The 15,202-nt window shown below is 39.9% G+C and overlaps 1 protein-coding gene across 1 annotated transcript; it reads right to left on the bottom strand.

Annotated features, from left to right (window-relative positions):
• Positions 1 to 1,705: 1,705 nt before the first annotated feature.
• On the bottom strand, positions 1,706 to 14,722 carry C20H3orf85 (chromosome 20 C3orf85 homolog). Its single transcript, XM_064273471.1, has 4 exons — positions 14,667 to 14,722; positions 14,523 to 14,575; positions 3,273 to 3,406; positions 1,706 to 1,795 (listed from the first exon to the last, which is right to left on the bottom strand). Exons 1-4 carry the CDS (start codon positions 14,720 to 14,722, stop codon positions 1,706 to 1,708), a joined length of 333 nt encoding a protein of 110 aa, XP_064129541.1.
• Positions 14,723 to 15,202: the final 480 nt, after the last annotated feature.

A 15,202-nucleotide genomic window follows, 5' to 3' on the forward strand; every position in this document is an offset into this window, starting at 1 on the left:
CACACCAGGGGGTCGGGGTGCCAGCACTTCATTTGCCTTTTTTTCACTGAAGCAGCCACTTCCAAACTCCACAGGCAGGCCCGCTGAAGGCACACCATGGGGTCAGGAGTGCGCCTATTTTGTTTGCCTTCTCTGGATGAATTTGCTGTGTCTCAGGAAGGTACCATCAGCTCTGCTGCATTAGCACCAAAGAATGGCACCAAGGAATCGAAGCTGAGGTGCTGCACAGGCTTGGGAACTCATTGCTACTTCTGCACAGTCTCTCACTCCCCTGTCACTCAAGTCAATTCCTTAGTTCCGTGTTTGATGCTCAGGGTTCTTGGATTGTCATATATGTAATCAGTTCACTTGTTTTTTTGGGTCTTTGTTTCAAGAGGGTTCAGCAGAAGCTTCTAGCCATCGTGCCTCCCCCCACCATTGTCTTTTGATATAAAAATCTATGTTCATATTTATTGGAAATGGATAAGAGTTAACATAATAAGTTACACATTAGCCTCACATTTTATGAAGTTGCCTCTAAGGGATGGGATAATACCAAGTGGCTACCAGTGTCTTCTTAGAGAAGAAAAGGCTGGGGCCAAAGTCCTAATAGTGTAGCTTTTTTGGTATCTATTTTTTTTTATTCATCTGCTGCTGAAAAACTGCCCAAGACTGTTGTAAGATCGCATAAGGCCAACTAAAGTCTTGGGAAGATGCTTCTATTTAGCTTGAAAGTCCAAAAGAAATCCCACCACAAAGAACAATTGATGTAGGTATATGGAGAGAAAGAAACCTCTAATGACAAAATTTCACTTATCTATGATTATCTGGGACAATCTTGGTGATTAGTGGAAACCAAGTTGGCAAGTTATATCGTCTCCTCAGTATTTTTGCAACTAGAGTACTGAAGTGGTATTCCATGCGTATAGGGAAAGTTACAGGATAAATATATTGTGCTTTTCTTTAGACTAAATTTTTCAGTTTTATTGTGGAAAAGATTAATAAGTGTACTTGATCAATAAGTTAAAACTGTTATTTCATATTGAAACAAACATCAATATATTATGCAGCAGGTTGCAAAGCTTGCATAAATTTTATAAAACTTCTATGGAAGTTTGCACTTGCCAGCAAGTGGGTTCCTTAACCACCATCTACACCCTAATATGAGTTAAGATTTTACTCTTAACAGCCCTCAGCCATACAACTTTGATGTAAAAAGTTTCAAAATCATGGTCTCAAACTAGACTGGCTTTAGAAAGTGACAAGTAATGAAGAGGGGAGCATCAGCTCCATTTGAGAGACTCTCCCTTCCCTGAATTACAGAAATGAACTAACTCTTCAACAAGAGACAACAGAAAGCAAGAGCTACGAACAGTGTTTTAATGATGCTACTTTTTTATTTTGTTTTACTTTTCCCACAAAAGTCCTTTCTTAGGGTAAATGTTACTACAGCCTTTATTTTAGTTCTCATTTTAAGAGCTACCATTTGTTGAGAACTTCTAATTCTAGGTCTTTGTATGGGTTGTCATATTTCCTCCTTTCAGCAAACAACTCTATGAGACACACATAATCTGTTTTTCAAATCTGAAAGAGTTTCAGGAGATAAAATAACATGCCTAGTAAGTGGCAGAGATTCACCGCCACATCTCCAAAGCCCATGGTTTAGGCACATTTTCATGCTGAATGCCACCATATTTGTTCTTCTGGTTGAACCAGCAAAGCACATTTACTGGGCAATAGACATATAAGAGGTGAAGGTAATTGGGTCCAAATAATACTGTACTGTTGTTTTCAAAGAAGTCCATGTTTCACGAACCTGTAGAAAAAGAAAACACAAGTCCTGGTCTCTGAGTCTATAGAACACATATTGTATCAGTTAATGTATCATACCAAAAAAAATAAAAACTCATTGCTATTGAGTCAATTCCAACTCACAGTGACCCTACAGGACAGAGTTGAACTGCCCCATAGGGTTTCCTATGGAAATACTCCTAAAAGACCGGAGGAACCCAATGGAAGAATAATATTAAAGAGGGGTCGTTTTTTAACACTTCACCCATCTGTTTCTTTAATACTCAAATGTTTAGCAGTATTTTGGGGGACACAGTATGAATGAATGTGGTAGCATTTTGTTACATTGCAATATCTGCTGGTTGATCACACAACAACTGGTCTACAATTATAGGCAGGAGTGTACTTGAAAATTTCAACATTCCATAATGAAGACACAGTCTACTAGCCTATGTAATTATTTAACTTGCCAAGTAAATGAATGTCTTGTTTTAATATCTCTAAATGATGCCTCTTGGAGAAAACAGGCATAAAATTGGATACATTATTCAAGGTGGTGGTTTTCATCAGCAAATGCCAAGCAGAAACAAGCTGGTGCTGGAAGACCATTTAAGACCCAGCCCTGAGAAGCAAGGATAGGACTGAGGCCCTGGGGGAAACAAGGAGGTCCAATTTTTTTTGTTCCTTTATACAACCCTTGTGCCTGGTGATAGTGAGTGCTTGATAAATGTTAAAAGAAAGAACGAATGAATAAGTGAACAAAGTAATTAATTACACATCTTTGTTTTCTAAACTGCTGAGTTGTAAGAGGGAAATCATGAATAACTGAAATCCTCAGATAATTCAGCAACCTTGTTTGGGCCAGAGTTTCATTTTCTTCCATAAGAAAGGTAAACACGTGATAAAACTGGCTAATACAAGTTTCTTTTTTATTACTCCTCGATTTGGAATGCACATGAATAGGAAAAGGCAAGCAAATGAAGGAATGCCATTAAAGGGTTGGGTAATTATCACAGAGGAAAACTAGCTACTGAATAGCTGTAAGTGAACTAAAACACCACCACTAGCCATCTATACACCTACCTAAACATATCATAATTTATTGAGTCTTGACTACATACCAGTTGCTTTGCTAGATTCTAAGAATGATTACTTTGATGCATAAGACATTGACCTCCCCCCCACCCCATGGATCGGACAGGAGGATGAGCGCACAGAACAAACAATTGCAGTGTTAATTTTGGGAATTATTCAAGTGGGAACAGCATGGAAATGGGTGGGAAAAGGAAGGACAATGTCTCCTGGACAGAAGAGAAAGGTGGCAGAGGAAGGGATATCTGAGCTGAGCCTTTAAGGAAGAGGTGGAGTTTCCCAGGTAAAAACTACTTCAGGGGGCCAGAGAGGAAAAATCAAGGAGAGGCTGGTCTGTTAGTGGCAGTTGAAGCAATGTTAATTAAAAAAAAATGTAGACAGTGAAGGGCGTGTCTTTTGAATGCAAGTACCTGATCAGCCAGTGTGTCACTCCACACATTTGGACTGTGATCTGGGTCCCAGTAATCCTGCAAATATATGTGTCTTTTGAGGCGTAGGAATTGGTTTGCTGGGTCCTCCAACAAAAACGGTGCTCCTAACACGCCTGCAATTCAGAGGCCACAAGGACAGCATCTTTTACCACATTGTTTACATCTCAATGTTTGCTCTTAAAGAAACACGGCTATAATCTGTGCAAGGATGGGCACTGAGGAAGAAAACCCTGGAAAAGCTATGCCCTGAGGTAAATGGGTGCTCCTCACCTGTCTGTTACCATGGTTCCCTCATCACCCTATTTGATCTACATACAGTACTGCATGAAAGCCAACATGAAGTGGTGGATGGAGAAGGTCTTCAGAGCTCCTGTACATGCATGGGAGCTGGCAGACCTGAATTCAATTCCTGTCTGTCGCTTTTTGGGAGCAAGTTGCTCAATTTCAATTCATTTCTTTTGTATGTATGAAAAGGGGAACAATAATAAGAAAAATAGGATTATGGTGAAGAATGGATGAGTTAATGGATATAAGCCACCTGGATGCTTAATGTTGACAGAACCAGTCAACAATATTACTCTTACTTTCCTGTTGTTGTTGTTGTTGTTAGGTGCCGTTGAGTCGGTTCAGACTCATAGCGACCCTCTGCACAACAGAACGAAACACTGCCCGGTCCTGTGCCATCCTTACAATCGTTGTTATGCTTGAGCTCATTGTTGCAGCCACTGTGTCAATCCACCTCATTGAGGGTCTTCCTCTTTTCCACTGACCCTGTACTCTGTCAAACATGATGTCCTTCTCCAGGGACTGATCCCTCCTGACAACATGTCCAAAGTGTGTAAGACGCAGTCTCGCCATCCTTGCAAGGAGCATTCTGGCTGCACTTCCTCTAAGACAGATTTGTTCGTTCTTTTGGCAGTCCACGGTATATTCAATATTCTTCGCCAACACCACAATTCAAAGGCATCAACCCTTCTTCGGTCTTCCTTATTCATTGTCCAGCTTTCACATGCATATGATGTCATTGAAAATACCATGGCTTGGGCTTCAGGGTGGCATCTTTGCTCTTCAACACTTTGAAGAGGTCCTTTGCAGCAGATTTGCCCAGTGCAATGTGTCTTTTGATTTCTTGGCTGCTGCTTCCATGGCTGTTGATTGTGGATCCAAGTAAAATGAAATCTTTGACAACTTCAATCTTTTCTCTGTTTATCAGGATGTTGCTCACTGGTCCAGGATTTTTGTTTTCTTTATATTGAGGTGTAATCCATACTGAAGGCTGTGGTCTTTGCTCTTCATTAGTAAGTGCTTCAAGTCCTCTTTACTTTCAGCAAGCAAGGTTGTGTCATCTGCATAACGCAGGTTGTTAATGAGTCTTCCTCCAATCCTGATGCCCCTTTCTTCTTCATATAGTCCAGCTTCTCGGATTATTTGTTCAGCAAACAGATTAGATAGGTATGGTGAAAGAATACAACCCTGATGCACACCTTTCCTGACTTTAAACCAATCAGTATCCCCTTGTTCTGTCCAAACAACTGCCTCTTGATCTATGTACAGGTTCCTCATGAGCACAATTAAGTGTTCTGGAATTCTCATTCTTTGCAGTGTTATCCATAGTTTGTTATGATCCACACAGTCGAATGCCTTTGCATAGTCAATAAAACACAGGTAAACATCCTTCTGGTATTCTCTGCTTTCAGCCAGGATCCACCTGACATCAGCAATGATATCCCTGGTTCCACATCCTCTTCTGAAACTGGCCTGAATTTCTGGCAGTTCCCTGTCGATATACTGCTGCAGCCGTTTTTGAATGATCTTCCGCAACATTTTGCTTGTGTGTGATATTAATGATATTGTTCTATAATTTCCACATTCGGTTGGATCACTTTTCTTGGGAATAGGCATAAATATGGATCTCTTCCAGTCAGTTGGCCAGGCAGCTGTCTTCCATATTTCTTGGCATAGACGAGTGAGCACCTCCAGTGCTGCATCTGTTTGTTGAAACATCTCAATTGATATTCCATCAATTCCTGGAGCCTTGTTTTTTGCCAATGCCTTCAGAGCAGCTTGGACTTCTTCCTTCAGTACCATCGGTTCCTGATCATATGCCACATCTTGAAATGGTTGAATATCGACTAATTCTTTTTGGTATAATGACTCTGTGTATTCCTCCCATCTTCTTTTCATGCTTCCTGCATCGTTTAATGTTTTCCCCATTCAATCCTTCACTATTGCAACTTGAGGCTTGAATTTTTTCTTCAATTCTTTCAGCTTGAGAAATGCTGAGCGTGTTCTTCCGTTTGGTAATTCCATCTCCAGCTCTTTCCACATGTCATTATAATACTTTACTTTGTCTTCTTGAGAGGCCCTTTGAAATCTTCTGTTCAGTTCTTTTATTTCATCAGTTCTTCCTTTTGCTTTAGCTGCTCGAGACTCAAGAGCAAGTTTCAGAGTCTCCTCTGACACCCATCTTGGTCTTTTCTTTCTTTCCTGCCTTTTCAGTGACCTCTTGCTTTCTTCATGGGTGATGTCCTTGATGTCATTCCACAACTCGCCTGGTCTTCGGTCACCAGTGTTCAATGTGTCAAATCTATTCTTCCTATGGTCTCTAAATTCAGGTGGGATATACTCAAGGTCATATTTTGGCTCTCGTGGACTTGCTCTGGTTTTCTTCAGTTTCAGCTTGAACTTGCATATGAGCAATTGATGGTCTGTTCCATAGTCGGCCCCTGGCCTTGTTCTGACTGATGATATCGAGCTTTTCCATTGTCTCTTTCCACAGATGTAGTCAATTTGATTTCTGTGTGTTCCATTTGGCGAGGTCCATGTATAGAGTCGCCGTTTATGTTGGTGAAAGAAGGTATTTGCAGTGAAGAAGTCGCTGGTCTTGGAAAATTCTATCATTCAATCTCTGGCATTGTTTCTATCACCAAGGCCATATTTTCCAACTATTGGTCCGTCTTCTTTGTTTCCAACTTTCGCATTCCAATTGCCAGAAATTATCAATGCATCCTGATTGCATGTTCAATCAATTTCAGACTGTGGCAGCTGATAAAAATCTTCTATTTCTTCATCTTTGGCGCTAGTGGTTGGTGAGTAAATTTGAATAATAGTCGTATTAACTGGTCTTCCTTGTAGGCATATGGATATTATCCTATCACTGACAGCGTTGTACTTCAGGATAGATCTTGAAACGTTCTTTTTGACAATGAATGCAACACCATTCCTCTTAGAGTTGTCATTCCCAGCGTAGTAGACTACATGATTGTCTGATTCAAAATGGCCGATAGCAGTCCATTTCAGCTCACTAATGCCTAGGATATCGATGTTTATGCGTTCCATTTCATTTTTGATGATTTCCAATTTTACTAGATTCATACTTCGTACATTCCAGGTTCCAATTATTAATGGATGTTTGCAGCTGTTTCTTCTCATTTTGAGTCATGCCACATCAGCAAATGAAGGTCCCAAAAGCTTTACTCCACCCACGTTACTAAGGTCGACTCTACTTCAAGGAGGCAGCTCTTCCCCAGTCATCCTTTGAGTGCCTTCCAACCTGGGGGTCTCATCTTTCAGCACTATATCAGACAATGTTCCGCTGCTATTCATAAGGTTTTCACTGGCTAATGCTTTTCAGAAGTAGACTGCCAGGTCCTTCTTCCTAGTCTGTCTTAGTCTGGAAGCTCAGCGTTTTGAAACCTGTCCTCCATGGGTGACCCTGCTGGTATCTGAATACTGGTGGCATAGCTTCCAGCATCACAGCAACACACAAGCCCCCACAGTACAACAAACTGACAGACATGTGGAGGCTTACTTTCCTAGCCCTCTAAAATAGAACATATCTTTCAGCTCGATATGACAAATGCCACTTCTAAGATTGGTTGTATTAAATAAGGTCATTCTCCCAATTCTGACACTGTGATTTAAATTAATATTGATAAATTCATTATTAAATTAAATTGGCATCCCCATTACAGAATTAAGAAAAATATGGTGATGATTTTAAATTCCAGAGCTTTTAGAATCTTAATATTTTAAGCTCATATTATGTTTTCATTTCTAAATAAAACATGATAGTGTCAGAGTTGTAACTTGAATTAATATAAAAGAACACACTCCTGACCTATACGTGGTAATAATACAATCTGTCCATTGGGTGTAATAAAAAAGCATTTGTTAATCAATGCCCTGAATTATACACTTAAAAATGGTTAAAATGGCAAATTTTGTGTTATATATATTACCACAATTTAAAAAGGAAGGATTTGTTACAGAATTTAATTGTGAATAATGTTACGTGAAATATTCTACAGCCTCATCGTTAACAGACCTCTCTCTAGTCGTAGTGCAAAAGGCTGATGTGCTCAGCTTCTAACCAGAAGGTTGGCGGTTTAAGTCCGCCCAGAGCGGTCTCTGAAGAAAGTCCTAGTGATCTATTTCTGAAAAATCAGCTACTGAAAGCCTGTGGAGTGCAGTTCTACTTTGACCCATGTGGGTTGGAATCAAGTCGATGGCCGCTGGTTTGATATTTGGTTTTATTGACCAATACTCTTTATAGGCAGGTTTACTGTGATCTGTAAGACATGAAACCTTCCCTCTAGGGGCCTTCTGTCTAATTGGGATAAAAGGTCAAAGGTACAAAGCAAAACAAGGCAATACAGAATCTGATTTTGTGAAAGAAACTTAGGCGAAGGTGTTGTTACTGCACACTGGGCTAAGTGGAAGTTTTCATGAGGAGTTGCTCCACCTGTTCGTTGAAGTCGAGGTTAGATTCTTTAAGATGGGAGAATGGGCAAAACTTCATTTTAATCTGGAGAAAGGATGTGAGCAAAAGTGTGACACTGGAAACCTATGAGACCAATGTCTGAAAACAATGGTTAAAGGTGGCGGGAGGGAAGAGTTTTATTTAAGGAAATAGTAACATCAGTTAACATTTATTGAGCATTATGCTAAATACTTCCCTGACTTATTTAATATCACAATAAGTCTAGGAAGTGGCACCGTCGTTTATTTCACTTTGCGGAGAAGAAAACTAAATTACAGAAGAGTTAAGTAACGTGTCCAAGGCCATACAGGTGAGAACTGGAGGAGATGGAACGCTCAGTTCAGAGCCACTGCCTTGTATCTTGACTAAGACGCAGGATTGTCCGCGGCCAGATAACAGTAGCAATAATACAACTCTCACGCACTTACAGTGCACTTTACATTTCGAACCTTTCACACACAAAGCATCTCATTTAAGAGCGAGAGAGATGGGCGGGCAGCTCTTCTAACAGCCCAGGTGAGAGATAACTAGGATCTGAATCAGGGAGATGACAACAAGGATGGGAAGAAAGGATTACTTTGGAGAGAATTGAAGAACGCCCTCATCCATTTGGGCTGAGAACCCAAGTGTGGGCTGACTAGCTTTGAAGTTCCATTTTTAGCTGAGATATGCTAATAGGTGACTTCAGCTTTCTCTTTATTCTCTTTGAAGAAAAGGTGTTATAATATTACCTGCTTTATGTATTATTATTCTGTTACAAAACGTGTTTTTCAAAACAAAGGCAGTGACTGTGGATAGTAGATCCAATATCATCAATATCCATCAAGTATTTCTAAACAAATGATGCTTAGGATCTAACTTAAAGCTAGACAAAGAAAGAGCAATTGCTTAAGACAGTGTTATTTGGAATTATCCAAAAGCAAAACCTATATTCTGTACCAAATTATCCTAGTTGTATTGTACGATCACTAAGGAAAAAAAAATTGCTATTATATAAATCTTGGCCAAGAAACATGTTTTAAAATTTGTACCATAGCTATTTTTAAGCTCTAACAATTCCATCTCCTTTTTTAAATTCTCTATCTTTTTGCTCATGGAAAATATTTTACTGATATAATCTCTTTTTCACCTCCCAGAAAACAAGGCACCTACCTCAGCATTATGCACCCAACAGGCATCCAATAAATATTAATTGATGGTGATAATAGCATCACCCATGAGAGAGACAGAAAGTAGTATTTATTATCCTACTTTACGAATGAGAAAATTGACACACAGAGATGAAATGACTCACTCAAGGTCACCTAGTAAGTCAGTGGCAGGGCTGGAAATAAAACGCAAGTAACATAGAAGGGCATGCTATTGTCCTCTCTGCTTAAGAAATTCCTCCCTTGTTCATTCTGCCTGATCGACCTTGAAAGTAAGTAAGAGAAAGATTGGGCTTTTGAGTTTGTGAGTCTGTTTTATACTGTTGGGGCTTGCAAACCAAACCCTGAGCTGTATTACTTTTTTGGTTCTTAAATAGGTTTTTTTGTTTGTTTGTTTGTTTTTAATGTAGGAAATATCAGCCAAAGTAATGCCTTTTTAAAGCTTTATAAGCTATGAAAAATATCTTTCTTTTTTCCAACTCTCTACACACTCTCCTTTCCTTAATCCTGTACAAGGCATTCCTAGTAAGACCTGTCGAGCATAGTTCTACCATCAAAACGTTTCTTGAACACCCTTTGCAGGAGACTCTGTACAGTAGAAATAAGGCAGGCACTTCAGCACATGGAGATCATTGGGGTCACAGCTCTAGCCACAAGCCTGGGATCAGAAGACCCAGAGTTTTGTCCTGGCTCTGCCGGTGACAGGTTGGAAAGCCAGTCTGCACCTGCATTTTCCATTATGTAAAACAGGGATGGATTGTACAATCTCCAAGGTGTCTTCCAACTCATATTTTGAACTTGAATATATTCAAACAAATAGGTCATTAATCAAAAGCGAGTTTGGTATGATGTCATCAGAAGCACGTAGAATTTACTAAGTGGTGTAGCTCCTACTACCTCCAAAGAACTTACATGCTGAGAAATTCAGCACTGAGATGGACAGAAATAAGTGAAAGAGAGACCAAAAGAGATCTATTTATAATTAAAGCAAAAATAAATAAAAATGTATTCGCATTACGCATAAACAAAGGGCTGAGTGCACACTACCTGCTGATGAGCAGCGTGGGAGTAATTAAAGTTGTATAATTAGAAAGGGAAAGACTCCCAATATTACCATCACCCAGGGAAGGCAGAAAAGTGCCTTTAGATTTGATGGTGGAGAAATGACTGAACGGTCTATACACTATGCACAGGGCCATGAAAGTGATGCTGGTGGCAGGTACCTTGACGGTAAAAAATCAGAAAGCCTAACATGAAACTTAAGATGCAGAATTCCTGTGTCTGACAGCAGATTTCTGATTTTTTTTTTTTTCCCTGTAAAGGGAGCTCTTTTAGAGTAACCCCAGGTATTTCTTTGCCCCTTTGTGCACTCTGTCCTTGGGAAGGGATAGCACTTATTTAAATGGTAAACTGGGGACTCACAGCTTGGCATGTCCAGCTCAGTGCCTCTTCTTGAGACTGAGTTGCCTTTAGAGAGCACACTTTATTTCCTGCTTCTTCAGCCTGCAAATGGATGCTAAGTTTGCCAGATTTTGGGGTTCACTCACCAGGCCAGTACTAACCAGTTAAACCAGTTTCTATTGAATTGATTCTGACTCAGGGCGACTCCGCTGTGTGTCAGAGTAGAACTGTGCTCCACAGGGTTTTCAGAAGTAGATCATCAGGTCTTTCTTCTGAGGTGCCCTTTGGTGGGCTGGAATCTCCAGCCTTTTGGTTAGCAGCCGAGCATCTTAACCACTTCGGCCACCCACCCAGGGATTCCTATACTGAGATATATCATCCAAATTAGCCTTTTTCAGTGATAAATAAGCAAAGATGATTATGACTTCCATAACTGTCTTTGCTTATTTCTCAACTTGATCAAAACCAAGACAAAGAAGGGGATGTTCTTCGTTGGGGTAGGGGCTCAGAGATCCCAACAGGTGTGTTATCTCTGTGAAATAAGGAAAAATAGGAAAAGAGAGCACTGCCTAGGGCACCCCAACTAGCAGAAGCTTGTCGCCCTGGGACAGTCAACACTGAGCTCTTTCACGTCTGTAACCTTCAGCATCTGGACATCTTTGAAACGGATGTGATGTGCCTCGGTGGGGGTAGGAGACAGGTAATGCCTGGCAGACCCACAACATCGGTCAACCACTGTGTCCTTTAGGGGATGGATAATATTAATATTTGTGATATGATCTAATATCCGGTGCTGGAGGTAGAGAATAAAAACTATAGCCATGCAAGTTTAAGAACACTTAAATATAGGGTATTAAATGTAAAGCACTTAGCATTCAAGATAAGTATGTAAAAGATAATAATTATTATTTACTATTTGTTATCGAGGAGTCCTGGTGGTACAGCAGTTAAGGGCTCAACTGCAAACCAAAAGGTCAGCGTGGTTAGAATCCACCAGCCCCTCCATGGGAGAAAGATGAGGCAGTCAGCTTCCCTCTAGAGTACAGCCTTGGAAACCCTATGAAGCAGCTCTACTCTGTCCTGTAGGGTCTCTACAAGTCAGAATTGACTCAACAGCAATGGATTTTTATTTGTTATGGGCTGAATTGTGTCCTTCAAATAGATATGATGAGTCCTAACCTCTGGTACCTGTGAATGTGACCTTGTTGGGATATAGGGTTATTAAGTGTTATTAGTTAACATAAGGTCCTACGGGAGCAGGGTGAGCTGTGATCCAATATGATTGGCATCCTAAGAAAAAGAAGACACACAGACAGACACACAGACAGACAGACAGACAGAAGGGAGACAGCCATGTGAAGGCAGAGGTAGAGACTGAAGTTAAGCTGCACAAACCAAAGACTGTCTGGGGTTACCAGTATCCGGAAGAGGTAAGGAAGGAGTCTCCCCCAGAGCCATCAGAGAGGGTGTGCCTGCTGACACCTTGATTTCAGACGACTGGCCTCCAGAACTGTGAGAGAATAAATGTCTGTTGTTTTCAAGCCCCTCATTTTGTGGTGCTTTGTTATGTCAGTCTTAAGAACATAAACACACTATTATCGATGAACTGACTCTTAGTCTCTACCCTTAAAATGTTTATGTATTAAAAAAAAAAAAGATGGAAAGTGCCTAGACAATTACATACACAGATAAATTAGGTACTGAAATAAATGAAAAATAGTGATTAGAAATTAAGTACAAAAGAAGATCAGAAGAAAAGGTATCCTAAGGTTTTGGCAAAATGGTAAATTTTTCAAAAATATCTCTAACTATAGGAGAACATTTATGATTTTGTGAGAGACTAAAATACTCATGTTTAGGTTTCCATTTCCATACACTTGACTATTTCATTCTTTTTGTGTAAAGATTTTTTTTTAACATAATAAAATAGTTTTTTTTTTTTTTTCTTCCCACTCAAAGCTTTGGTCATTAACCCAAAAATTTATGGTGGGAGGTAGATGAGTATATATATATATATATATAGATGAGTATATATATATATACACACACACACACACACACACATATATAGACACGTGGATGAATATGTATGTGGATACACACACAATGGATTCTCTCACTTGGTTTTAATTCAAATAAAATATGGGGGAAGAAGAAGAGAGATTAACTGCGATTAAGAGAGAAGAAATTTAGGTTGTGCCAGAGAAAAATGTCAAGAGGATAAACAACAGAGAAGAAAAGGGGTAAGAAAAGAAAAATAAGGAAAGAGATCCAAGGAAGGAAGGTAAGAAAAGAAGAGGTTATGAAAGAGAAGAAAAATGTGAGAAGCCATAGAAAGAGCAGAGCAGATGTGAGAGTAAAAAGAAAAGGGGCAAAGAGGGTGGATGGAGAGAAGCAGAGGAAAAGACAGGCGCCCTGAAGGGTGCGCCCAGCTCTCCTACCTGCCATGTTAAACTGCCCCTTAATAGAACTCTTTCGTAGCTGAACTTTTAACTCAGGAACTTTGGATCTATTGACATTACAATTGCTGATGCGTTGAGTACTTTGATAAGTAAACAGAAGTTGCTATCGCTTGAGTTTAACTTCAGTCTGCCTTAACCGGACTCTCAGCATGCAAACGCACACGCGAGGCGTGCACGGTACAGCCATCTAGGTCCCTGGGACGTGTGTTTGGAGCTGGTAGATCTTTTAGTACATTTCAGTCTTGTCGACCGAGATTAGAAATTCATGAAAGACTCCTTCAAGATCACTACCTGTGTGTGTTCATGGAATTCCCATCTCTTGGACCATAACAAATGATGCCCTGTGGGTAGGAGACTAGTTTTCTATGACACCCAGAATGCTCAATGAATCTAGTCATAGCCAGCCTGACTTTCCTTATCTGGAGGTGAAATCTGATAGCTTCACAGAAATATGGGCTGTAACTGTGTATAACAATGTATGTCTTGGTGATAAATGCTTAATAATATCTTGGCTAAAAATTTCTAATTGATTTATTGAAACCTGTCCTAAATGCACAGTGCAATACTGATGATTAAAGACTCTATTAAAATAATTCCTAGGCTTAGTACTAAGGGCTAATTATGTGTGGGAGTGTGTGTGTATACATATATATAAACATATTTATAAATATAAAAGAGCTAATTTTATGTATTATATAGCATGCACATATATAACTCACATATATTATGTATAATATGCATTTTTGTATGTGTATCTATATCAATATATTTATACATATACTTAAAGCAAAAAAATATGTATTTTGTATGTGTCTCGAGTTTATCATAGGAGAAATTCATCCTGATTTAGCCATCTTCATCAGAAATATTTATAAATTGTACAGATTAAACTGTGAAAAGAATTTATACCTTGGAAAATATTTTCAGTTTGGGTTACAAGAAAAGCAAATGACCTCTCAGTTCAATTTGAGGTTAACCACTGAGTTCCTGGATCAATTTGGCAGCAAGTCACCTGGCCTTTGGTACCTTCCTTGATCTGTCTTTAAAACACCACTTCTCTGAGCTACAGCTTGCCCTGAAGGTTAATGAATTCATGCTCCCAAAGGATCTTGAGTCTCCACATAATGGCACTATGTAAGTATTACAGTTTCTAAAAGACATATTTAATTTTTCTTTGTTCAAGGATGCCACAGCCCTTCATTTGAAGCAGCAGTTAGATTGACTTCTTAGCACCAGTAATGTGTTAATATGTTAATACATTATTAGGGATAAAATGATCACATGCAATTAACATTAATCTATTCAAAACCACAGCATGACACAGAGTATGGTTCTCCAATGCTTTAGAATTGGTCTATAAATAAAACACGTTTGCTCATTTCTTTAAAAGTCAGAAGAGGTTAACAACCTGATAGGTATAAAAGGCTTGCTAAGTAAAAGAGAAATAGGTTCTTACCTACAAGCAATGTCGAACAGAGGGTCACTTGAAGCACTTTATAGGCCATGATCCTGTGGAAAGATGTATTTATTTTAATTCAGCCCGAGCAACACTTTGGGGCACAGCAGGCGTCTTTCAGCAGCGGAAGCGCTGGCAGCTTACCTGGGGAGCTGTGAGTTGCAGCATCGGCGAGGCCGGACTTGAGGTGGCTTTTTCATATACCGACTGCTTTCTTTACCCTTTGGACTTTTTGGACTGACTTTTACAGGCTGCCTTTACGGGTCATTTATTTATTTACTGATTTGCCATTCACACAGACTCAGGTACTGTAGAGAAACAGCAGTGGAAAAAGCGGACGGCCGTACAGAGCCTGTGGGAATGCCTGTGGGAACGTGAAATGGCCCGGCCCCTCCAGAAAACCGCTTTTCAGTTTCTGACAAAAGTAAACACGGGATGACCAAGACCCAGAGCTGCGCTACCAGGCCTTTATCTCAGAGAAGTGAAAGCTTGTGCTCATGCGAAAAGCTGTACAAGATGTGCACAGCAGCTTTATCAAAAGTTGGGAAAAGCCGGCAGCAGCCCAGATGTCCTCCAACAGCGAATGCTAAGCAGGCGGTGGGGCAACCTACATCCGTTCCGGGAATACTGCTCAACAACAACAACGACAACAATAAAACGACTGATAGGTACAAAAACTT

This window comes from Loxodonta africana, chromosome 20, assembly GCF_030014295.1.
Source record: "Loxodonta africana isolate mLoxAfr1 chromosome 20, mLoxAfr1.hap2, whole genome shotgun sequence".
Lineage (NCBI taxonomy): Eukaryota > Metazoa > Chordata > Mammalia > Proboscidea > Elephantidae > Loxodonta > Loxodonta africana.